General features: G+C 40.2%; 2 protein-coding genes across 9 annotated transcripts in view; one reads left to right on the top strand and one right to left on the bottom strand.

The window, feature by feature from the left end:
• LOC144063796 (mediator of RNA polymerase II transcription subunit 13-like) overlaps positions 1-7,470 on the top strand; it is a 106,450-nt gene extending 98,980 nt beyond the window's left edge. For all 4 annotated transcript variants that reach the window (XM_077585640.1, XM_077585643.1, XM_077585642.1 and 1 more), the window contains 5 exons: positions 935-1,099; positions 1,486-1,649; positions 4,799-4,963; positions 6,197-6,306; positions 7,322-7,470. In XM_077585640.1, coding sequence (XP_077441766.1) covers positions 935-1,099; positions 1,486-1,649; positions 4,799-4,963; positions 6,197-6,306; positions 7,322-7,454 — 737 coding nt within the window. In that variant the 3' untranslated portion in view covers positions 7,455-7,470. The remainder of the gene's footprint in view (positions 1-934; positions 1,100-1,485; positions 1,650-4,798; positions 4,964-6,196; positions 6,307-7,321) is intronic.
• LOC144063798 (uncharacterized) overlaps positions 4,633-27,489 on the bottom strand; it is a 264,774-nt gene continuing 241,917 nt past the window's right edge. For 4 of the 5 annotated variants that reach the window (XM_077585648.1, XM_077585651.1, XM_077585650.1 and 1 more), the window contains one exon: positions 6,436-7,522. The gene's annotated coding sequence lies outside the window, so the exon portion shown is untranslated. Of the gene's footprint in view, positions 6,380-6,435; positions 7,523-27,489 lie in introns of those variants that run through there. The other variant, XR_013296637.1, reaches the window with a different exon arrangement.

Here is a 27,489-nt window from a genome sequence, read left to right as displayed (position 1 = left end):
ATGTTGATGACAAGTTTCATAGCGGAAAACTTCCAACTTAAAAATGGGTCATGTTGACCCGGGCTCTGTTTGTTCCAAAAGCATTCCGATGAACAACAATAATCAATTTAATTGAAAATATGTCAAAGCAAAGTTTCATAGCATTTAAGAATTTTTTTTTTTTTTTTTTTACTAATTGGTAGTTCTTAAACTTTAAAATGGGTCAATTTGACCCAGCCTGTGTTTGGTGTTCCAAAAGCTTTCCAATACACAATCAGAACCATTTGAAATGAGCCTTTTTAATGGTGTGTTGATGAGAAGTTTTATTATATAAAAAAAATATATATACTAATTTTTAGTTCAGCTTTAAAATGGGTCAATATGACCCGGGGTATGTTTTAATTGTCTGTTGATCCAAGAAAAAAAACAAATATGTCACCCTTATTATTTAATGTTTCAGAAGAATTCAATATACATTGTTTATAGCTTATTAACTGTTTTTATTGCACATTTGTTGAAATTAACAATTTCTTAAAGTTTGTTGATGTGAAGTTACATAGCAAAAACAAACAAACAATAGTTTTGGGTCAGTTTGACCCAGGATGTGCTCATTGTTCCAAAAGCATCCTGAGAAATGTTGTTATAGTTCATTTTAATTGCAAATATGTTAAAATTATGATTTGTCTATTGGTGCCGAGTTTCATCGCGCGAAACTTGAAGTGGGTCATTTTGACCCAGGACATAACAGGAGGGTTGACATAAATGCATAAATAAAAACAAATCTTTACCAAATGAATACATAAATAAAAACTTTTTTTTTTTTAAATAGTTGCAAATGCAAATGTATTGAACGTCACAGTTTGGGCCTGCCATTCTTTCACGTACCACTAGAGGGAGCTCGCAGACCACTAGCAAAGTCATGTTAACGACACCAAACGTAACAATTTTTTGTCAGACGCCGTGACCATGGGCTCCGTGTTCGGCCGCAGCACCGCCCTGAACCTGCAGACGTCGCAGCTCAACACGCCTCAGGACGCCTCGTGCACGCACATCCTGGTCTTCCCGACGTCCGCCACGACCCAGCTGGCGCCGAGCTCCTACCCCACCGAGGACAATAACGGTACTCATTAGCTTTTACTGGAGACGGCAGCGCCAAGGTCGCGTCTTTAGGCGGCCATAAAGCTGCACACGCACAGACAGTGAAATCATGAGCTGGGCTGGCGCTGGAACGGCGTAAAGCTTAGTCTACCTTCACAAATAGGATTTGTTTTTTTTTGATCGCTACCAAATATATATTCAATCTATTGTAACCGGGTGAACCAATGTAAAGTTTATTTTACTCTATTCCACTAACGGGGCATTTTTGTTCCATCTTCCCAACAGAATAGCATGTGCATTAAAAAAAATAAATAAATAAAAAATCCTATCACATTGTGCTTTTTGATCATGTAATGTAATTATTATCCAATAAAAAAATGAGCAAATCAATGACTTTTGTTCCCGTAGACGACATGTTCGACCTTCCCTTCCCTGACGAACTGGAGAACGACATCGGCCACGACATGATGCTGATCACGGGTAACCTCCATCCTTCCCCCAACACCTCCCCCGTGCCGTCGCCGGGCTCTCCATCCGGAATGGGAATGGGATGCCATTTTCAACACACCAGAGTGAGTGGCGACGCATTAGTAAGCTGATGAGTGCTTTGGAATTGTGCTACTGCTGCAACAGAGCAGTCAAAACAAAAAAACAAAAAAAAGAAAAAAGATTTGACTTCATATTTTTATGTCAAGCAAAACCACAACATTGTATTTTGTGGTTCAACACTCAAAAAACTTCACCTTATAAAGCTGGACGTAAACATTTATTTCTTTATTTTACCACCACGGCACAATAAAATGCACTTTTTAATTAAAGCTGTCAAATTATTACATTTTTTTAATCAGATTAATCACAATTAATCGCTAATTGTGACGAATCAAAATTCTAAAATGTGATTAATCTGAATAAAAAAGCTTTTTATTAAAATGTTTTTTTGCCCACCAAATTTAAAGAGCACCTGTTTGTTGTGCGTTAATTCTTACAAAAATTTTCACTGCACACGCTCATCCTCTTCTTTTTCTAATCAGTTAATTATATGCATAATTTAAAATGGGGGGAAACAAATGACCCCAATAGTTTGACATGAACAAATATTTGGAATGTCATACGCAATCATTTATTAAACGCTTTACTTTAATGAATGTAGTTATGTTTATTGCGGTCAAAATGAATACATTTTGATTTTTTTTTTTGTGATTAATTAATTAGTTAACGCTTTAACTTTGACAGCACTAGTTTTTAATTTTAAGCATAGTCACATCATTCACATTACAGATCGATCAAGTTTTTTTTTTTTTTTTTATCATGCAGATGTAGAAATGTATCGTAATATTTTCTGTGCGATTTTGGCTAATATTGCTAAATAAGATAATACAGGACGCAATTTGAAGTATGAATAAATGAGTACGAACGACCACCTTAAAAAGAAAACTTGGTGTGCATCATGATATTAAAAGATGTTAGAATGGTTGACCCCCCCCCCCCCCGTGATAACTTACATTGATTTATTATTATATTATATTATTAGTATGGGATTTTTTTTTAATGGGCTTTAGGTGAACTGATGAATACACACGCGCACGCACACACGCACATTCACATGCTCACCCACATAAAAAAAAATATATATATATATATATATATATATATATATATATATATATGTGTGTATATGTATATATATATGTATATATATTTAAAAAAAAAAAAAGAATTTTTTAATTTTTTATTTTTTTAAAAAAGGAGAGCAATGATGATGTCAAATCGAATGAACAATACTGAGCTCTCCTGGAAGAAAAAAAAAAGAAAGAAAAAAAAAAGAATGGTTGACCCTGGTGTTCCTAAAATAAAAATAAAAAAGACAGATTATTCCTAAAAAATATATTTAATACAATTGTATAGCACTGTAACATTGTGCTAAAATATAGGACGAATAAAACTGCACTAAAAGCCAAATGTTATAAATGATTGATTAAACTGTATCGCGGATAACGGTTGAATAAAAATTGTACCCCCCCCAAAAATAATCGATTCTTAAAAATGTTATACAAACACATTTTACTAGAAAGTTTAATACAACTAAACTTGGACAGTGATTCCTTCTACCACTAGAGGGCGCCCATATACCATTAATGGTACTAGTACCACACACTAGAAGAACAAAAGTGGTTGCACATTTTTTTAAGTTTGAGCTAATTTTAGCTTCCTACCGTGCAATATTGAAAAACAAATTTATTGCTGCAGGTGACTTGAGAGCATAGTTCTTGACGCAGCGAGGTATTTGGCAACACGGCAGCCGAATCCCCGCGATTGCATCTTGACTGACACTCGACATCACACGCATCGCGCGAGCAAACGGCGTGTGCGAGCGAGTGAAGCGCTGCCAAGCGTGGAGGAATTTGGCTCCGAGGCGAAAGACAGACGCGATGACAGTTTCTTAACGGCTCAATCGCAGAGCAGAAAGCGCCGCGACTCCCAACACATTGCTGGTGTCATCGCGCACCTGGGAGGGGGGGGGGGCAGATAAAAGGCCACTTCAGGGCTGCTCCGATTTGTGGGGAAAGTGGACGCTTGCGCATACCTGGGGAACGACACCGCAGATAGTCGACGCCCGTTTCAGGTTTGGAACTTGCATCCGCTCAAGTGAAATTTCTTTTTCGCTGCAAGCAAAGGAATTCTTTCTTTTGAATGACAATGTTGAAACCCGAACCTTAGTTTGAAACCCTACTTAAAAAAATAAAAAAATGAAGCCATAAGTACCACTGATTATCACACCCACCTAGATTTAAAACCCTAACCCTAATTTCAAACCCTACTGTTAAAACCTTCCCCTTACATGAAACACTAAACCCATAACTCGAAACCTTAATCCTATTTTAAAGCCATACTTTGAAACCCTAACCATCGTTTGAAACCCAAGGTCACACATTCTGACATCCCACTGTTTTGAATGGCAACTCTTGAAACCTTACTTTGAATCCCTTCTTATCCTACTTTGAAACCCTAAACCTAGGTTTAAGTCCCAACTCTGAAACCCAAACAACACAATGAAACCCTCATTTGTAACCGTAACTTTACTTTGAAACTCCCACCCTACTTTGAAACCCTATTTTAAATACACACCCATCTTTGAAACCCTAACTTTACACCCCAACCCCTAGTTTGAAACCCTGTACTTTGTTTGAATCACTACTTTAAAACCTTAACCAAAATTTAAAACCCAACCCAATTCTGAAGCCCTAACTCTACTTTAGAACCCTACTTTGTAACCCTAACCGTTTTTTTTTCATTTTTATTTTTATTTTTTAGAAATACTTCCACTGGCCTGTTTGGCAGCCATTATTTCCACTGATGGCAAAATGAAGCTTCATGAAGCACTTGTGATTTTTTTTAAGTTCCCTAGATGGTGCTCTTGGTTTAAATATAAAGGCTAGTGCAATGGAAATGTATTAAATTTCCACTGCATTTTCCAACCAAGAGCGCCATCTAGGGGACTTAAAAAAAAATCACAAGTGCTTCATGAAGCTTCATTTTGCCACCACTAATTATTTCTGCTTCTACCTAAACAACTCCATTTGTATTTTCCACCCTAAAAATCATCTCTTCCAAACATGCGTGCATGCATTTCCTCCAACCATCGTGTTTGTGCACGCCATCATCGCCGCCGCCGCCGCCGTGCCCGCCCGCGGCGAATAACTGAATTTCCTGTTTTGCACAGAGCCAAGGGGAGCGCTTGCTCTCCAGAGACAATCCCCCGGAAGAGCTGAAGCAGCAGCCGCTGGCTCTGGGCTACTACGTCTCCACGGCGCAGGCCAGCGGGCTCCCGCACTGGTTCTGGGCTCCGTACCCTCAGGCTGAGAACCAGTGTCCTCTGTTCCTCAAGGTACTCAGAAGATAAGAGGTCGATTTGGTTGCCGTTTAACCCTGGAGAACCCAAGAACCCTTTTCTTCTTTGGAAAATTATGAATTATACATTAAATGACTGCTATAAGTTCACTGAACACCAAAATATATGTTTTTTCAATTTTAACCCTTTTAACCAAATTTAGGATTAGGGCGAAATTTGACCCTTTGGGATTTCGGGGTATCATTTCGAAAAATCTGAATAACAAAAACTGTCAACTGTGTGTTGAAAATTTAAGAAAATAATCAATCAAATACACAGCTACATTGAACAATATCATTTTTTTGTTTTATTTGTTGCATTTTAGAACTGGATTTTGAATGTACAAACACACTTTGGCCAATGGAAACAAGAACACGGGGACAAAATCACCGCTGGAAAAAAAAAAGTTTTTTGTTATTTGAGTAGCAGAATTTATAGGGGCCAAATTTGACCCCGTGGGTTCTCCAGGGTTAAAAAAAAAAAAAAAGCTATTAACTCTTTGACTGCCAAAAAACGTTAAATAACGTTTAGTAAAATCTTATGGAGGAGTGCCAAAGACGTTACACGTCGTTTGATGCTTTTCCTTTCGCGGCACATGAAAAACACCGTCGACGACTTTCCGCTCCAAAGTCTGATCCTAACACTTGAGCCAAGTCGGCTTTACTTTTATTTATTTTTATTTTTTTAAATAAATAACACAGGGAAGAGCGTTTAACTCTTTGACTGCCAAAAACGTTAAATAACGTTTAGTAAAATCCTATGGAGGAGTGCCAAAGACGTTAAAAGACGTTTGTTTCAAAACAGAGGCGAAACGAACCATTTTCTATTGTTGATTACTCAAAAACGGAATAAGGTAGAAACAAACTTTTTTTTCTGATGAAAGATGAGAGTCCAATCTTTCATTTGGTTAAATGTGTGTTTCCATAGTCCAAACACATCATTTTCTGTGGACCTTGAAAGATCAGTCAAAATGCTTAAATCGGCTGGCACCCACGGCATCCCTTTTCTGAAAACGTCTGGCAGTCAAAGAGTTAAACTATGTGACCACTAGGGAGCCCCTTGAGTATTATATTGCGATCGTTCAATCTCTATATAAGTAAAAACATGTCGGGCTGACAAAAACAACACCGCCAGTGCTAAGTTCTGCTAACGGTTGAAAGGCAAAGCGAGCGTCACAACCGACCCGACGCGACGGCCGATCACCACGTGACGCCGGCTGCTTCTCCGCAGGCTTCGCTCCACCACCACATCTCCATGGTCCAGTCGGACGAGCTGGTGGCGGACAAGACGAAGAGGACCCCTCACCCGCTGGACTCAAAAACAACCTCCGATGTGCTCCGGTAAATATCCAACACATGTTGCGCTTTTCCTGGCTGCGGGTGTCGAATGTGATCTAAAGTGACTCCAGAAGCTCTGCGGCGAAAAAAGCCACAATGCTGTCATAACTTATGCAGATGACAGATGAAAAATTGTTGCTAGTGTTATTTATTTGAATTTCTTTAGCACACAAGTATTTTCTCACATGGCTGTCTTTTATGTGGCCTTTGAGCAATTCCTATAATTTTATGAGCGGCACATTTTTTATGGTTATTATGATAGCAATAATAAATTCAGACTGCTGAGGTTGCAACATTTCCGAAACGCTACAAATAAAATGTTCTGGGGGGGGGAAGAAGCATATTGTAATTTTTTATCGTAATTAATTGCATGACTTCAATAGTTAACTGACGATTTTACATCTGTTCTAAATGTACAATAATAATGTAAAATTGAATATTTTTTTCTATAAACCTAAATTTTCATAGATCTCGTTGAAACGTAGAATCGGGGCTGCTTTGTTAAAGATTTCTAAGGGGCATTCCTTTTTTTTTTTTTTTTAATTGCGCAATACACTATCAAATATTGCTAATTTAATAATTTTTTCTTGTTAACATAAAAGTAGGGAAAAAAATAAAAACATAAAAACTAATAGAAATATGGCAGCTTTTTTTTTTTTTTAGTCATTGACAGTAATTTCATAGTAATTCATTAAATTGAGTTAAAATTAAAAAGATGTACTGTATTGTAACGAGTGATATTAATTTGTGTTGCGGTCATTTTTCTGCCACTAGATGGCATCATTTCATTTGTAAGACGGTGACAGCTTAGTGCATTTTACTCTTTATATTAAGAGCTAATCTTTAACATGAAGTAACTTGTGAAATTTGGCACATTTTTTAAATTGAAAAACACAATTTTTTTTTTTACAAAATTACCCCCCAAATTTTCTTTCTTTCTTTCCCTCGAGCAGTTTCTAAAATGTGCTACAGAATGTTCTTTTCTCAATCTCAATACTAAAATGTCTTCCAATTCCAGATTTGTACTGGAGCAGTACAATGCACTCTCCTGGCTGACCTGCACACCCGCGACCCAGGACCGCCAGTCTTGCCTGCCCGTCCACTTGGCCGTGCTGGTCCAAATGTACAACGCCATCCTCAACATGCTATAGCCGCGCGCGCCTCCTCTTCAGCAGCTCTGTGCCTCCTCCTCGTCCTCCTCGAGGACTCTCCCGGGGGCCTGGAATGTAAATCAGAGCGACAAGATGCAAAGCCAGTCGAGAAAAACAACAACAACAACAAAACGCTTCGAAATGGCCGTCACGGTGCTTTTCTAATGGAGAGAAACTGCAGCTCTCGTCAGACCGGAGTGGCATTTTCAAACAAACAAACTCTTCTTATCTGTAATATTGTTCAACCAGCAAATTTGCATGTCAACACACACGTGGCATTGTTGCGTCTTTACGTTTTTTTTTTTTTTGTAAAAAAAAAAAAAAAAGCGCTGTTGAAACTTGAAAGGTTATCTTTTAACTCCGACGAGGGAGGGGGAGGGGGGGGGGGAGTTTGCAAGCGGCACTTTTTCTTCACCTTTCAAAGGGTTGTGTTTAAGCAATGGCGGTACAAAAAAAAAAAAAAAGAAGACAGGCAGGGGTGTTCATAATATAAAACATTTGCAAAGAATTGAAAGTTATTTTGTAATATTTAAAAAGAAACAAACTGAAAAAAAAAAAAAACAAGGCCTTTTTAATTCCCAAATGTTAAATCACTTGGGATCTGATATGAACGTTGTCAATTTAATGCAATATTTATACAAATTATATCATGTCATAGAATTTGATATGTATACGTATATACTTAATAAATATATATTACCTCTTCCAAACAGGCACTTAATAAAAATAAAGCGTGACGGACGCAAACCTCTTAAGTGGACACGGAAAGAACATCATTTAAAAAAATCTTTCTGTTTTATTTAACGCATTTCAATTCAACATATGCGGGAGATATTTATAAGTAAAACGACTCCTTGAACTTGGCAATCGAAGTTGTTGAAATATAATATTTAAGAATGAACACTTTGTATGATGATGTCAAGCAAATCATGAGAAAGGCCCGTCGTCGTCTTCACTTTGCTGTTTGTTACAACCTCAGCATGTTTGTATTATACATCATTCAGCTGTGGGTTTTTTTTTTTTTTTTTTTGGGGGGGGGGGGCATTTTCTAAAGCTGTACATTTCAAGCTGTTGTTTTTTTTTTTTTTGCTGTGAGCTTTTATACATATATATAAATATAAATATATACAGTATACAGTGCAAAAGTCATTTACTTCCAGCCAAAAATGTGGAAATTGCCAAGTGAGTGTTCACAAATTGTACAGACAAATGCAAGTTTGCAAGACTTTGTTACGTCGGTCATCAATTTGAATATGGAACAGATCCACACAAGTGGGACAAATCTGTTACTTTTACACTATTTTTTAAAGTAAATTATTAAAAAGCCTTCCAAGTGAGGACGTGTTGGCTGTGCTCTTTTACGATTACACTCATCGGACACATCATTAGGCACGTTTACATTTTTTAACATCTTGACACATTTTTATTATGCAAGATGAGGTTTAAAAATTTTTTTTTAAAAAAAATCTGTTGTGGTACCAAGACTGACCAACGAGAGGCAGTGTGGTGCCATTCAGACTAAAACGCCAAAAAAGAAAAAGTATGGATTTGCTGTTGTGAATATTGGAACAGGATTGTAACCTGCAACCTCAAAAACGGGAAATAAGCTAACCTTGGAATTTTTTTGGGGGGGGGTCACATTTTAGTCTATTTCTACATGTGATAGTCTAGCAAAAAATCCCAGCATGTACTACACACAGCACATATGTTAAAAAATTGGCATTAGCACCAGTATGCTAACTTTAGCCAGAAGCTAGCTAGCATCCCATTTGCGCCAGTAGTCATGGAGAGCGTGACGCTTCCAGTGAAATTTGATCGCAAGGTGATTACTGAGTAACATTATAATTAATTAATACAACTTGTTTTGATCTACTTCCCATCCCTTACATTTTTCTTATCAACGGAAACCAGCGCACATCTCGTCATGTTTTAGCCATCAAAGCGCCACTGTCACAATATGGTCATTATGTTTTTGTGGATTTGGATTTGCATTATTAATTAAAACGGCAAATTCCCAAAAGTTTACGGACGAAACCTGTGTTTAACTGGGAATATACATTTGAGGAGCCAAAAAAAAAACCCGCCCCTCTTGCATTTGTGTATGAATAAACGAGCGCTGGAGAGGGTTTGTGCGCCACCATCAAGGTCGTATGAACTGAATGAGGGGCCAAAACAACATTTGAACAGAATCCTGAGTGGATGGGAAAAGCAGACAAAAAGTCACTCCTGGAGGCAGCAGCCCCGCTTGGATTGAAAAAAAAAAATCAAAAAAAAAAAATCAAGAGTGGTTGAAGAGTAAAAGCCAGTGAAGGGTCAATTGTGGAGCCGCCTGTCTAGAGGAAGCGGCCTCTTAATTGACCACATTGTGTTGCCTGCAGATGACATATATTCGACCACGGCCGTTCCACTCGCACCACGTGACTCGCCGGCGGCCAAATGGCCCGTGGGCAGCACGAGGAGAAGGCCAGCGTCGGCCCGGGCATTAACGACACTAACTGGCAAAGGTTTGGAGGTCGGTGGCGTTTTGTCTGGCTTGTCATCCGATGGCAGGAAGAAAAAAAAGAAAAAGAAGAAAACATGAAAAGGCCTCACTCACATAAGCGGTCCGATGAGGTCAAAAGGGGGTTGGCATTGAAAATGCGGAAGGTGGAATCAAATGGGCTTTAGCTAAAGTGATTGTTGAAAAAACATGCTAACTTTAAATTACTTCAAGCCACTGGAACTTCAAGTACACGATAGGAAAATGAAACAAATGAAAACTAATGAATACACACACACACACACACACATACAAAAAAAAAAGAAAAAAAAAGGAGAGCAATGATGATGACATGTCAAATCGATAAAATTACCAAATGAACAATACTGAGCTCTCCAGGAAAAAAATAAAAAGGAAAATGAAACAAAACTACGTAAATAATAGAATAAATTATAATTTACTTTAGCTTCATTTGTACATCAAAAATAAAATATAATAATTCATATTTACAGATAAACTTTGGCTTGTTATAATTCCTTTATTTCACACACAAAAAGTTCAATAAAGCGTATTTTTCATTATTTTGCCATCTCAAAGTTTTGCACTGGCTTCAGACAAAATTCCATTTTTGTGAGTCACACACTCGCGGCCCCGTTTGCCTCGATATCTCTGAGAAGTGAATCTGATAAACTACTTGCTGACAGATAAGACACGATAAATATCATATAATTACAAGTTCTCAATTATGACCTAAGCTTGAAGCCCAGACAAACAACATAATTGTTATGCGAATGTCATACGTGACAGGAAAATGGCCCTTAAATGTACATGAACTGTACAAGCTCAAAGCAAACTGTACAGCCCTCGTCAAGATCGGTAAAAGTGTCTAAAAACTTCTTCTGATTTCTTTAACCAATCAGATTTCAACCTCTATATGTTGCCGTGCCAATCTAATCTGCCCGTGTACACTAACCTACTGTATTTGAAATGGGACGGCTCCTTAAACCAATCCGATTTCTGTCTACATGTGCTGCTGATGAACCGTTTGTGAAAGTGCTACAACACAAAAATGCTATTCGTTAGCCCGCCTATGGTGTTTTGCATTGTGTGTTAGCATTAAGCTAGCGGTGAGTTATGAGGTTGCTTCAAATGCACAACATGCGGTCCCCTCTTTACTGTTTGTTAAAAGTTATTTTTTAAACAAGAAAGGAGACAAAAGTAAAATAAATAAATAAATAAATAAATAATCAGTTCAGTGTTGCAGCCATATTGTCACTCCAAAATGGGAGGTGATGCGGAGTTTTGGGGGCAACGTTTAAAAAAAAAAATCGCAATAATCAATTTATAGATTTGTATCGGGATTAATTGGTATCGAATCGAATCGTGACTTATGAATCGTGATACGAATGGAATCGCCACAATTCACACCCCTATTCCGTACCATACAACATAATTCCATTTCTTTCAATAGCATCCCACCTTAATTTTTTCCGTTCCACATTTCAGCACTCACACGCAATTTCTCCAGAAATTGCTTCATCTAAATACGACTTGTAATTCTTTTTGTTTTGTTTTGTTTAAATCTGGTAAATGACGGCTTGTATCTTGAACAATTCTTCTGCGGGAGCAGCACAGTAGCATTCATAGTACGCCGGAATGCATTGGTCGTCATTAGCTAGTAGCGCAGGTCATCATTAGCTAGTAGCGCAGGTCATCATTAGCTAGTAGCAGAGGTTGTCATTAGCTAGTAGCGCAGGTCGTCATTAGCTAGTAGCGCAGGTCGTCATTAGCTAGTAGCGCAGGTTGTTGTCATTAGCTAGTAGCGCAGGTCGTCATTAGCTAGTAGCAAAGGTCGTCATTAGCTAGTAGCGCAGGTCGTCATTAGCTAGTAGCGCAGGTTGTCATTACCTATTAGCGCAGGTCGTCATTAGCTAGTAGCGCAGGTCGTCATTAGCTAGTAGCGCAGGTCGTCATTAGCTAATAGCGCAGGTCGTCATTAGCTAGTAGCGCAGGTCGTCATTAGCTAGTAGCGCAGGTCGTCATTAGCTAATAGCGCAGGTCGTCATTAGCTAGTAGCGCAGGTCGTCATTAGCTAATAGCGCAGGTCGTCATTAGCTAGTAGCGCAGGTCGTCATTAGCTAGTAGCGCAGGTTGTCATTAGCTAATAGCGCAGGTCGTCATTAGCTAGTAGCGGAGGTTGTCATTAGCTAGTAGCGCAGGTCGTCATTAGCTAGTAGCGCAGGTCGTCATTAGCTAGTAGCGCAGGTTGTTGTCATTAACTAGTAGCGCAGGTTGTCATTATCTAGTAGCGCAGGTTGTCATTAGCTAGTAGCGCATAACCCTGACTTTCGAATTAACAACCAAACGTTTTATTTAGGTGTGTGGGAGCAGAAAGGAATCACACATCTTCACCATCTCTTCTCAGATAATATGTTTATATCATATACATCTTTGCTCCAAAAATACAAAATAACAAACGGAAATTTTTTACATTATCTGCAAGTTAAAAATATGATAAAGAAACAAATTCCAACACTTCAGGGTACGCTCCAACCGCCTGGCTTAGCTAAAGATATTACCAAGCTCTCTCCGACAACAACAAAAAAACTTTCAAAAATATATAAGTTACTTTCATATACGGATAAAATGTCTTTACCCATCTTAAAATGGGAGACAGACTTGTCTATAGCTCCGGAATCTGACTTTTGGATTCAAGTTTGTGAAAATGCATTTAAAATGACAAAACACACAAATTTACAACTTATCCAATACAAAATAATCCATAGAACATACATTACTCAATATATGATGAAGAAAATGGGCCTCTCCGACTCCGACATTTGTCTCCAGTGTTTACAAAACACTACAGACACTTATTTTCATGCTTTATGGTTATGCACCCCGGTTATGTATTTCTGGACTAAAGTCTTAGAAAAACTTTCCGCTATCTTGGACTATAGGATACCTTTATCTCCAAACTTGTGTTTGCTAGGTGACCTAACAACAACTGACCTACCACATAAACAATTTCAATCTACACTTGTAGCCCTTACTATCGCTAAAAAAACAATTCTTGTTAACTGGAAAAATAAACAAACTCTGAATATCGACCAATGGTCTAACCTCCTTATAAATCACATTTTAATGGAAAAAATATCGGCCTCAAATAAAAAACAAATATCAAAATTCATAGAAATATGGTCTACGTATATAGAATATTTTAACCTAATTCTGGTTATTTAATTCTGCCTGTTAGCGAGAGCCACCACATTGTGATAACTTACATTGATGTCTCTGCATTTGGCAGTTTGTTACTAATGGTTGTGTTTTTATAGTCAGGAACCCAGTTGCTGCCAACAGGATCGAACAGATTCACCTCCAATGGGCACTAAAGGCTAATATTCGGATTCACTGCATGCCAGGGGACTAACGCTACAGGTGCTGTCCCCCCTGGCTGGGCGTGGGCGGGTCTGCCCCTCTGTTGGCTGCTGGGTGGCGGCTGCGTCTTGGTCGTTCCCTGGGTCTCGTGGTGGGTGCTGTGTTGCGGGGCTCTCCCTGGTGTCCGGGGCGGCGCCGCCCCGGCGCGGTCCGTCGCTCTGGGTCCGGCGACGCGGGTCGGGGCCTGTGGGCCGCCGGGGTGCCCCGTGGTTCCCTCTCCCCTCCCCCTTCCTCCCCCTTGCTTCCTCTCCCTCTTCACCTCTCCCCGCCCGTCCTCCGCCTCCCTGTCCCTTCTCCCTCGTCGCCCTTCCTCCTCCTCTCCCCCTCTCTCTGCGGCCCTGCTGCTGCCTCCTGCCCTTCCTGTCGTCTCCTTCCCCCGTCCCCTCCCCCTCCCCTGTCCGCCCTCCTCCCCCTCCCCAGGGCCGGGGGTTCCGTCCGTGGCCCGGGTCTCGGCGCTCCGGGAGCCGGGGGGGTGGGCGGGATTGGTGTTGTGCCCGCCCCGCTCCGGTGGGCCTCCGGGCACTTCGGGCGGGCCCCGGTATCCGGGGGGCAATCCCCGCCGGGGTCCCGGTGGGGTGGGTGGGGGTTTTGGTGGGCGGGTGCGCCTCCCCCCCCCCGCCCGGTTGGGGGGGGCCCAGCTGGTCGCTCCTCTTAACTCACTGCACTAGTTTTGCACAATACATTTTAGGGCACATAACACACTTTGGGGGGGAGTGGGGTGGGGTGGAGACACCGTCTCCGCCCTGCAGCTCCCCTCCAAATTTTAATGCACCACACAACTGGGGGGGGGGGGGGGGCATCGGTTGGGGCGGCCGCGGTATGAAGCAGTGCTGCGGTCGCCTGTCCGTGTGCACCCCCCCCCCCCCCCCATTAATTTATTTTAATGCACCACATACGCTCATTGACATGCCTGGGGGGCGGATGGATCGGAGCAGGGGGGGATATCATTTCCCTCTGCTCCGGTTCACCTGCCCCCAATTTTAATGCACCACACACACACACTTATGTATATACACTGGGTGGGGTCACACACACGGTTTAGGGGTAGAGTTCGCCAGTCGGCGAGCTGGCGAACTTAGTAACAGGGTTAGTTTTTCACTTTGATCGTTGGGGTGACGACCGGGGCCTCTCCCCGCTGGGCCTGGGGTTCGGGGATGCCGCCCGTCCTCCGGTGCCCCCATCTCCCCTTCTGCCCCTGGTGTTCCGTCCCTCCGCGTGGTGGGGTGGGCGCGGGTGCCCTCTCCGCTCCGCTGCCCGGCCCCCTCTTCGGCGCGGATGCCTGGGTGCGGTGTGTCCCCGGGGTCTGGGGTCGGGGGCTGGGGGGCTGTCGGTTGGTGGGGGTGGGGGCGGGGGGCGGGGGCGGCTTGGTTGGTGGGGGGGTGGTGGTGGGGGTGCCGGGGTGGGGGGTGCTGGGGTGGGGAGGGTGTCTGGGGATTTGGGGACCTGGGGGCGGTTGGGGCTGGGTTGGGGTGGGTGGCGGGGGTGGGGGGCGGGGGGGTCGCGGGGGGAGCGGGGGTTGTGGGCCGGTGGGGTGCCTGGTGGGCCTGCAGTGCCCCGTCCTGCTGCGTTGGGTTGGGGGCGCGGGCCGCGTTGGGGTGGGGGGCGCTCCTGCTCCGGGGTTTGCTCTCCGGCCGGTGGCCCCTGCGGGGCCCGGGGGTCGTCCTTTGGTGCGGCCGCGGCCTGGGGGGCCCTGAGGTGTTGCGCTTGCTCTGTCCTGGCGGAGGTCGACGGCTCCCCTCTTTGGTGGAGATTTTCATGCATGCTAGATCCACCACACCAGCATCTATCGAGACTCAGACACAATTTGTTTCTCCCTCAGGTCATTGATTCGGTGGAGGCTGGTGTCTGTGGATCTCACTCTGCTTCGTCTGTCCTTTCTACCTTTCCTCAGTTTCTCCTTTGGGCCCTTGAGGTTTCCCTGATTTGTTGGAGTTGGGATGTCTTTGGGGTTGGTGAAGGTTAGTGGCCCGGTGGGTGGTGTCTGGTCGGTGCTGGGCTTCGCTTTTCTTTCTTTTCTTTGGTCCCCCTTTGGGTCTCCTGGCGGCCCCACGACTCTGGCTGGATTTTGAAGTGTTCGGTTTAGGTGAACGGTATGGGAATTCTTATTTATTTTTATTTTTTTTCGCACGCACGCACGCACGCACACACACACGCACGCACACACGCACAAACACACATACAAAAAAAAAAAAAAAAAAAAAGGGAGAACAATGATGATGACATTTCAAATGATCAATACTGAGATCTCCCAAAAAAAAAAAAAAGAAAAAAAAAAAAAAAAAAAAAAAAAAAAAAAATTAGCTAGTAGCGCAGGTCGTCATTAGCTAATAGCGCAGGTCGTCATTAGCTAGTAGTGCAGGTCGTCGTTAGCTAGTAGCGCAGGTCGTCGTTAGCTAGTAGCCCAGGTCGTCATTAGCTAGTAGCGCAGGTCGTCATTAGCTAGTAGCCCAGGTTGTCATTAGCTATTAGCGCAGGTCGTCATTAGCTAGTAGCGCAGGTCGTCATTAGCTAGTAGCGCAGGTCGTCATTAGCTAGTAGCGCAGGTCGTCATTAGCTAGTAGCGCAGGTCGTCATTAGCTAATAGCGCAGGTTGTCATTAGCTAGTAGCGCAGGTCGTCATTAGCTAGTAGCCCAGGTTGTCATTAGCTATTAGCGCAGGTCGTCATTAGCTAGTAGCGCAGGTCATCATTAGCTAGTAGCGCAGGTCGTCATTAGCTAATAGCGCAGGTTGTCATTAGCTAGTAGCGCAGGTCGTCATTAGCTAGTAGCGCAGGTCGTCATTAGCTAGTAGCGCAGGTCGTCATTAGCTAGTAGCGCAGGTTGTCATTAGCTATTAGCGCAGGTGTCCACAGTGTTGTGGCAACTGAAAACCGGCTCAAAGAAGAAAAAAAAAGGCGTCGGCAATGAATTTGTTTTCATTCCACTTAGGGTGGCGAGTTACGCAACGATTATCAGTCCATCACATCCACGCCCATCGGCCACCGTTTGAAATATTTGCGAGTTCGACGCGGTAGCCGGCGCGAAATGAAAGGCGCGTCTGCGGCCAGCTGACAAAAGGAGAGGCCCCGTCAACGTGTGAACGCTTTACAGGAGAGTCTTGTAAGGACATGTTTAACAACCGCGCTCCCAAGCGCCGTCATCAAACGCCGCGCCGCCGATGAAGAATGGCGCTCAGCCCTGCGGCACGCTCCTGCTGAATGGACGCCAAAGAACGGCGGTGACCCCGTACCTGCGTGTTGACTTTCAAATGTTTTGACATTTTACACTCATCGACTGATTGAACGCTCGAAAGTAGGCGGAGCGATTTATTGCGGGCAGGTTGAATGACTGATTTGATGATGATGATGATTGATGATCTGTTGAATGGCGCTAACCTCGCCAAAATGACCTGGAACCCATTTTGGGTCAAAAGCTTGGAAAGGTTGTTCAAATCTGGGCCAAATCTGTCTCGCCACCTCATTTTTTGTGGACCACAGAAAATCTATTTGTTCTTGCTGTCTACAATATATATATATATATATATATATATATATATATATATATATATTAGGGGTGTGAATTGCCTAGTACCTGCCGATTCGATTCGTATCACAATTCGTACGTCACGATTCGATACCGATTAATCCCGACACGAATCTATAAATTGATTATTGCGATTTTTAAAATGTATTTTTTACTCAAATTTTGAAAATAAAAATCAGTAAACTTGTACATGTGCACTGTAAGATTTGCATGAAAATGTATTAAAAATGAAGTCTGTTTCATGTTTGAACAGCACTGAAATCAAATATTAAGGCTTAGCGTTCCATTAAAAAAACATTCTCCCATGTTTAATGTGTGAATCCTAACCCTAAGTAAGACGTTTTGTTGAATATTCCCATAAAAAAATTGATGTTTAAAAATCGATTCGGCCGCATATCGAATCAATTCGAGAATTGTGCGCTGCAATATCGCGATATATTGCCGAATCAATTTTTTCTAACACCCCTAATATATATATATATATCTTCTTACCAAATGAACTTGAATTACTTATTGTACTTTTCCTGAAAAACGCTGCATTGTCCTAAAAAATTCAATTTGATCAAAATTATAAACAAATGTATTATATATATATATATACTGTATATATGTAGTGTAAATGTATTTGTATTAGCAAATGTACTCATGTAACAACATATCTACACCGTACCGGTCCCAACGGTAAATCCATTTCTATTGCGTCGTAGCCAGCTAGCTAGCGCTAAGCTAGCGCTAAGCTAACCTTTCGCGTTTACATGACCAGACTCACTTTCGCTTCACGCTTTTTTGTCATTTATGTTCAGAGAGCGTTTTCATGCTTTTACGTGACAATTTCTGAATGTTAAAAAATTAGTTTTTTTTTCATATGAGCTCGTTCTCACCCAGCCGAACAACATCTAGTTTCGTCTTTTCAGATGTCATGAAGCAAAATGCAAGCTCGCAGCCCGCCGCTGTTGTTCTGAGGCGACGCAACAGCTGCCAACGCAACACGACACCACGTGGCCTGCTTGGGAACATCAGATTGAGTCGTGAGGGGGGGTGGGGGGTTCGCATTTGCAGGAAGAGGCCCCTAAAAGGACGCCACGCATTGTGAATGCGGTCGCTGATACGACACAATGCCGCCTCCTCCTCCTCGCAGGGCTTTCGATCTTTCAAAGATGCCGCAGTGCAAACTCCACATTAGGCTTGAGATGATTTCAAGTGCGTGTGCTGAGCCACACTCAGCGGCCACTTCATTAGGTACACGCGCGCTATCCAAATTTGCCATGGCAAAGTTCGACATTGTTCGTAGAAATGTGTTTCTAATATTTGGACCTTCTCAACATGAATAGAAATGTAAACATATTTCAAGCCTCTCTGACAAAACTGAGCCGTGCACAATAACGTGCATTTCAATGTGTTTAAAGCACGTTAGGCTTAAACTATCGGAATATAAATATATTTAAATAAAATCAGAATTTTATTTTTATTTTTTTAGGCCGGTGCTGATTCCGATATTTTTCTAGAATAAAACTCAGATAAGCGATTAATCGGCCGATTAATTTAAAAAACATATAACTAATACAATAACTTATTTTGGAGTCCCTAAACATTTACAACAATAAAGCTATAAATTGACTGCTATTAGCTCTTTCAAAATTGGCAAAAATCGGCAGATTTTATTTCCGATTTTATGAATTACAGCATACAACACAGACAATGCCATTCAAGCATTTTTTTTTCACATTGGAAAGTAGAAATGAATAAACATCGCATCACACACAAAAAGTGTCAGCAAAAAAATTGTCTGATTTTTGCAGATTTTTCTTTCTGTTGTAACGTTAAATAGATACTAAAGGACAAAGTATTGCAATGTAAAGCAATTGCATATCATTATTGTTAGGGGTGGGCCAAAAAAATCGATTTTCTAAAGAATCATGATTCTCATTTTGTATGATTCAGAATCGTTTTTAAATGTCCCCAAAAAAGTTAATTTTATTTAAATATTTTTTTATTGTCTTGCCCTTGTTTGTGTGTGCCTTTACTGGGAGCGCTGTTCATGTTGTACCCGATTTGGCCACTTAGGGGCAGTGTGGTTCCGCGCATTCTGATACACTGTTAAGTTGTATCCACATTAGAGAGTAGAAAGAAAAAGCCACGATCAAGCTATTGCAGTACAATAGTAGCCGTTCTTTTGAGCGATAAAAGTGACGCGAGTAGCCCGCTAATTAGCATTAGCGAATCATGGATTCTTTGCACATTTATAAACTGAAGCAGAAATCGAAAATCGATTCTTTATTGAATTGAAAAATTGGAATCGAATCAAATTGTGAACTGTCAAAGAATCCCACCCCTAATTATTGTTGTAATTAGGCTAGCAAATTTAATTGGCCGATAGCGCTCAAATAAAACAAGCTGCCGATTTTTCCGATTTTTATTTTTTTTACACTTTACACACTGACATCTGGACTTTGGCATGTTTTATATTATTAAAATAAATTTCTTGGCTAATCAGTTACGATTAACTTACGATTATTTTTTTATGATGCCAAATATTGGAATTAGCATTGGCCTATAAAAAATAAAAATAAAAAATATCAGTCAGGCCTACAATTTTATTTTTATTTTTTTAAATATAGCTTCATAAGACTGACGATGATGATAACAGCTGTTTTTTTGTGCGATCCCTAACATATGTAAGTAATTCTATTCATTGCATGTTAATGCGCTAAATCAAACTCCTCGCGGAAAACCTTCCGATTAGCCATCGTGGTGCAATTATTCCCAAAGACCACACACACACACAAACACACACACACACACACACACACACACACACACACACACACATCCTGTTTCTTTGCGCTTCACAATAGGCACTCGAGTTGTTTTTGCGGCAACGCGACGAGCCATCGCTCACGGCGAGCCCCACTCGTCGGCCGCCGCCGCCGCCGCCGCTGAGGCCTATCAACGCCTCGGAGATGTAAAACACGACCTCTCCACTCTCATTCTTTCATTGTGCCGTTAATGAGTTGACCTAATTATGGCGAGGAAACATGTTTGGTGCAGCTGTCAAACACAACACCCCGGCACGCCACACACCTGCGACTTGAAAACACGCACACACCGATGGGTGATTACACACTCCTGTGTGTGTGTGTGTGTGTGTGTGTGTATACTGTATATGGTTTGTGCCTGTCGCCTAGCAACCGCTGTCTTTTGACCTCTCTGGCACCTTTTGTTCATTAATACAGACGGTGGTTAGAGCTAATTATTCTATTTATTCATTAGGCACAAAAGCAAACGCATTTAGTTTTTTTCTCACGTCGCACACTTAAATAATAGACGGTGGAATATTCTCATGGCTCTCGTGAAGTCAACCGATGTGTGAATGTTTGATACATTTCAACTTGAACAAAGTCATTTAAAGTTATGCTGTTTGAAGCTATTTTATAAAAAAAAATGCATATTGGCTAACAGTTGTTTGCGATGATGCAACAAAACGACAGCAGTTTGATTTTAATGTTACAAAATTAGAAGAAAAAAAAAGAACATTTGAAAAAAAATATATATATTTACAATGGATGTTGAAACATTTTGAGGGGCAACTGTATAAAATTTAAACCTCAATACGGTTCAATGTTAACAGGATCTTAAACGTGCTTTTCTCTACTGCAGTGACTTTTAAAATGTGGTACAAATACCGAAGTCGCACGCAGGCTCCCCCTAGTGGTTTGTGAAATAATAACGTTGCAAGGCTTCAACTGCTTTTTTTTTTTTTTGCTCATCTATTACAGTACATTTATTATGTACAGTTGAGTTGTATTTAACTTTACATTGACATTTAAAGATGTATAAATTTTGTTGTCAAGTCTTTATTTCCCCCATTCTCCCAAAAAAGAAAACTTATTATTATTATTATTAAGCATGTGATCAAAATGTTATCCATATTTGATTGGGAGCCATCATGTTTTTTTTTTTAGATGGATGGATAGATGGATAGAAGCTTTAATTTAATTAAAAACACTAACAAAAAAAAAATCTCATTTTAAAACCTATACTGTATGTGGAATGCGTTTTGATGCAATACCCAACATGTCCACCAAGAGGCAGTGTGACTCAAGAAATGCAGTTGAAAGACGCGCCGAAGCCGTTTGAGCTCTTTCTTTTTTTTTCTTCTCCCCTCCCAACCAAAATATGACTTGTATTGTTGTACGTTACAGGTCCGAATGGGTTAAGTGAGATTCCTGAAAAGTGTGAGGGCATTTCTTTGAAAATATGTTGATCAGAGTGGCGTATGTTCTCCCTTCCTCGTCGCCTGTTCGTGTTTGCACTGTCAAATGTATTTTACCATTAAAATATGAATACGTCAACACCTCTTGAAATTAAACAATTAGTTTGAAAAGGTAGCTTTGGTTAAGATTTCCAATGCATACTTAATAAAACTTTACTGTGTTATGATTATTGATTGAAAAATAATATTTAAAAAAATGTAAGTAGTAAATGTACACATAATGCTTCTACTATTATTAATAACAATAATAATTATATCAATGCTTCTACTACCACAATCCTACCAATAATGATAATCACAATGCAACTACTGGGTACTGCAAATAAAAATAAACACTACAAATGCTACTATTAATAAAAATCTAATTAGTGTATTACTACTAAGGCATAATATAAATGTTTTTTTCCCCCTTGGGGGGTTGAATGTATCTACTAAATAATACTGCACACTACTAAAACAACTAATTGAAAAAAAGACACCTAATGCTCCTAATAATAACAATAAAATGAATGCATTACTACTGAGGTGCTAAAAAACTGCTGCAACAAATAATAATAATAAGACGATGGTAATAATAATGACTACATTACTGCAAAGACAAATAATATAAAAAAAAATACTAATACCACCATCACTCCTATATAATAACTACTACTACAGCTTTTTATTTTATTTATTATTATTTGAAAGCCTACCACTAACAATAATAATTATTATGTCCTATTACCACTACTACTTTCAACCACAATACTTGCACGACTATTACTACAACGCTACTAAAAATACACAACAATAACAACTATCAATCTAGAACAAAAAGAGTGATCTAAAGAGTATTATTATTATTTGCAAGACAGCAAAGGTGTGGCCCAGCACCGTGCACGGAATGTCCACCCCGTGCACGCGCCTCCCGCGGGGAAACTGGAGTGAAGAAGCCGCCAACGTGTGTGCTTGGAGCCGCCCGACACGTTTGCAGCAGGGGAGGATTCTCAATTTTTATTTATTTTTTGTCATTGACGATGACGGCAAGTGACGGCGGACGACCACATCACGCAGCACTGGATGTGCTTGGCGATTAGCCTTGCAATAACAATGGCAGCAGTCATCTCTCACATTAAAACAAAAAAACAAAACAAAACATAGAAAACAGCCCTCTACCCCCCCCCCCCCCATATATAAAAAAAAAATATATATATATAGCCTCACTCTCTGGTTCCAATTACGCCATCCTTAATCATAAAAGCATCGGGGGAGCTGCTGCCGAGTGAGAACCGACCAGGTGAAATGTGGCCCCCACCTTTCAAAATTCCATTTTCACTCAAGTGGACCCGCGCAACCACTACCATGCATTTGGGGGGGGCACGTCGAATCCTGAGAAGGGAAGAACATTCGCAGCAATTTCCAAAGGCGCTCTGTTTTCAATGTGATCAAATATGCAAATGTTATTCTCAAGAAATGACGTCATTCATTGATGAGCGTGCGTCTCTTTTGTCCACGTGTACGTGGTTGACGGTGGCAACAAGTTAGGCCAGGGTGATACTCAGCAGCCAAGTTACATAGAGGCTTAGGCCACTTTTTTTTTTTTTTTTTAAATAAAAGGAGTGCGATCCCAGCCTCTCCTTTGTGATTACATTAGCCACAAGGGCTGGCAGGCCTCCGCGTCTGCATATAATTTCAGTCATCGCTCTCTATTTGGACGCAGCAGATGTTTCCTCACGTCAACACGCCCCTGACAAAGCGAGATGGAGAATTAAGGCGAGCTTTCTCCTCGCTCTCCGACTTTCTGACTAGTCTTCGCCACCGCAGCAGTCAAACGCAAAGACAAACAAACACCCTTGTTGTGATACAAAAGCTGTTTTGGGTGTTGTGAGACGCAGATTGATGAGTTGCTTTGAAAGACGCGCTGCATCCTCCTCCGATGAGAAGAAAAATCGAAAATCACTCGACTTCACTTGACGCAGCATCAGATTTTTTTTTTTCTCCCTTTTGCTTCTTCACTCGTTTGGAGCCCACACAAGGATGGATGATGGATGGATAGACAGAAAACAAAACAAAAAAATCTTTGTACGAAAAACCCAGAAAGTTTGGTCAAATAAATTGACCCAAGTTGGGTGGGTCTAATTTTCGCCCCCAAAATTGGGTTGTTTTTGACCCAGCAGTTTTAAGACTGCAGACCGAATAAAACATAAAACTGTTTAAATAAAAAAAAAAAAAATCGTATATTTTTATATAATAATAATAATATTATAAATATTATATATATATATATATATATATATATATATATATATAACTATATTATAATTATATATATATATATATAATTATATTATAATTTTATATATATATATATATATAAAATTATAATATATATATATATAATTATATTATAATTTTATATATATATATATATATATATATATATATATATATATATATATACTATATATAACGTATTTTTCAAATAACCATTCACTAATAATATTTTTTTTTAATGGAAAAATTAAGCTTGTTTTGTAATTGCAAGTTTACCGACTGACCCCCACCCCCCCGAATTAAGTAAACTACTATATGATTAATTACTTGAAAATAATGAAATCAAAATGTTTAATTACGTGTAGCCTACAAAGTTTTCATTTTAGGAAAAAAAATAAAGATTGAGAAAACACCGCAAATGTATTCCATTAAAACCTTTTCGTTCGATTAAAAATGAAGAGGGGAAAAAAACGTAGCCCGTTTGACTGGTGCGCGTCTCATTGTTTTTAGTACAAATAAATACGATCGGAGGCATGCGGGAGGAGGAGGAGGAGGAGGAGTGGACGTGGACATCACTAACGAGAGGTGACATGTTTTCAAACTCCCTTCAGGAGCGAGACGCACAAAAAGTGCTCCGAAGACAAATCAAGTCTTCATGTAATATTTCCTCCGCATGCACCCCCAACACTTCAAAAAAAAAAAAAATAAAATCATTAGAGTACACACACACACACACACACACACACACACACACACACACACACACACACACACACACACACACACACACACACACACACGGTTGGGATGTTATTGTATCAATTTTAGTGGGTCGGCCCCAATTAGGCTATTAAGGCTTTTGCCTCCCCAAAACGGATTTGGGGGGCTAAAACGCTTTGGATTCTTGACATCCACTGAAAGTCAAGTTTATTTGACTTTCTGACGAGATTGTGCAAATTTACGCCGAATCAAAGAAGGGAGGGGTGGGTGGGGGGGGGGGGTGTTGTTGCGAACTACACGTTTTTTTCCCCCCCTCATGTGTTTTTTTCCAAATGGCGCAGAAAGGAAAATAAACAATTTGAAATCAACTAAATAATTCGACAGTTGTCATTTGAAAAGGGGGCAAGTGTAGGATTGCAAACTGGTTGGGAGTGCTTGATTTAATTATTATTATTTTTATACACCAGCCACTGAACGGCGCTCGGGACCTACAAGACATTTTGACATGAGTCTTCTTTCGTGTGCAATAGAAAGATGCTGAAGAATAATACATATTTTCAAGTTACGGATTTGATGTGTGTTTTTGTTCAAGTTACATTTCTTTATTAATAGGCAAGTTTTTACTCTTTTTAAAAAAAATTTTTTGGGAAGGTTCTGAAAATGATATCCTGAATAAAGAATTTTGGTGAACACTTTATTGAAGCTTATTAACAGTAAATAATGAATGAGAATATATGTTTTTGTGCTTTGTAATTGTAAAAACTAAACTTGGTTTTAACAAAAAACAAAGTTTAAACATTTACATAGCTATCTAACTTATAGGAGTGGAAAAAAAACTCGTTTCAAATTGTTTGTTTTAATGTCATCACCAATTATAGGCTTAAATGAGTTTTAACTTTATTTTATTCACAGAAAATGTCAAATCCAAAACCCCATCCATTCAATTTATAATTAAAAAAATTATTTATGCTAATATAAATATTGCTAAGGTTTAACCTGATATCAGAATTTTATTAGGATTTGGAAATAAAAAGTGATTAAAAAAATGTCATGCACAAGCGCAAGTGTGTGCGTGTTTGTGTGGTTAAAAAAAACAAAAAACAAAAACCCAACTAATTATATAAAAATTGGCATGAGAATAAAATGATGAAATGTGCCAATTACCTACATTATTAATAACCATAATTACAAACAATTGGTTTGTTTTATTTTATATTTATTACACTTTAATTGAATTGGGCCAAATATGTTATAGTTCTAACGGAACGCTTAAAAGTTGTGGGAATCGTACGTAGAGCGTCATGACGTCATCGACGTTGTGGTGGGCGGGTCTCATCTCGTTCCTTCCGGAATCAAGAGTCAGCCATGTTTACTCGAGTTCTGACAGAAATGTAAGACTTGATTTAAGGGCAAACCTAAATATGGATGTGGTAAATATTGAAATGTGTTTTTTATTTGCTTGCAAGTTCGTCGTTTGAATAATTTTTCGTCGTTTTATTATCACACATTTAAAGAGGCCAGCAAGCGTGAGCGCTGTCATGTTGTCATCCATTCAAGAAAGTTTGGAGTCTTCATCCTAATAGAATGCTTGTTATAACCCCCCCCTGTCCAAACACGCTCTTACACTGATGGATGATTCATATCTGACAACTATCACAGCTTCTTCTCCAAGGAAGCTCACATTTCATATTATTTTCTTGTTGTTGTCCAAATATGCAAAGCCGGTGGAATGCAGAGTCGTGGAAATTGTGTTGCACAAGCTGAGCTGTGATTAAGCATGAAAAGCAGACAAGCACATAAAAGCAAAACAAGCGCGATAAATTCATTCGTTTCCTGTCGTTCTCGTGGAGCCACAAATCAACCACTGCGTTCCACGAACAGCTTCATGCCCCCCCCCCCCCCACAAACCCAACCCAGCCTCGTTTTGGGCCGTCCACATGGAGAAAGCTCTCCTTGTGCTGTCCATTCTGCTCACATCATCACCCCACACTTAAGACTTGGCTTGAACGTCCACTCTCACTCGCTCGAGAAAAAGAGAAAAAAAAAATCCAAATTTGATTACTCCCGCCTCTCATCAAGATGAGAGATTTTTACGGCATTTACACACCCGGCCAAACAGGGCTCACTTTACCACCATTCTGCACTTCCCATACACAAAAAAAAAACTTTTCAGTGGGGTGCAATTGTTAAAAATTTGGGGATGTTTGAACGAGTTGAGCATTCAAAGCTATTTGAATACATTGGAAAATAAATAGTGGAATTTGTAACAAAGAGTACTCGTCAACAAGTGGTCCTGAACAGAATAGTGGACTTTCCTGATGTTCAGCACTCAAAATCGACTAGTCACGAATCTGTGCAAGAGCTTTGCTGTTAGCCTTGTTAGCTTCTTGGGCTAATGTGATAAGGAGGGCAGCAGCAAGAAGTGAAAAGCCGAAACATTACGTCTGGTAATACACAGACAACCAGAACTAACAAGAATTTTATTCATTTAGTTATTTTTTTAAAATTTAATTCGATGTTTATTCCTTTGCGTTAACATGAGATGCTTATTTATTTTTTATTTTTTTTTAAACCAAAAACATTCTACAAAAAATGCTGATAAATGTTGAATGATGATGATGAACGGGAATAAATGGGGCCACTAATCCACTAATTTGACAATCTGCAAGTGCAGAATTTCGAGTATTTGGGAGGTCAACTATTGTTTTAAGTTGTAATCTCACCATTCACCACTAGATGGCAGACACGGCTTGGTTGCACTTACAACTACTTTTGAATACAATAAAAGTAGCAGAAAAAAAAGATGGGCATCCAGATGACTTGTCTATAGTTAAGATTGGACCCCCCCCCACCCCCCTTACTACTTCCACTACTGCTCACACAGTCAACAACGACGCCACACATATCAACCAATCACGTGCGGCTATAATCTGACACCAGAAACAAGATTTTGAATTTCCTGTTAAAAGTTTAAAGTATAGCAATTCCTGTTTTGGTGCGACAAAATCCAACTGCAACTCCAACAATTAATCAATCCTGCTGAAAAACCTCATTGACATACCCACTGATGGGGACTTGCAAAATTCTCTCAAACCCTCCACATCCTGGTCACCACCTCTTCCAAGGCTTCAGTGACATCTTGTGGGCATTAGATAAAAATGCACGTGTGAATGCGTGACTAGCAATGTCACTGTACAAAAACAGTTGGGTCAAAAATAACCCAACAATGGGTCAAAAATGGACCGATCCTCGATTTGACCCAATTTTGGGTCAAGAAATGGGTCTTTTAGTGTATAGCAACTCATAAATATTGTTCAGATCCTTTACTAGGGTCAAAAATTGGGTCA

This window comes from Vanacampus margaritifer, chromosome 14, assembly GCF_051991255.1.
Source record: "Vanacampus margaritifer isolate UIUO_Vmar chromosome 14, RoL_Vmar_1.0, whole genome shotgun sequence".
Taxonomy (NCBI): Eukaryota; Metazoa; Chordata; class Actinopteri; order Syngnathiformes; family Syngnathidae; genus Vanacampus; species Vanacampus margaritifer.
This window is presented reverse-complemented; position numbering and strand designations above follow the sequence as displayed.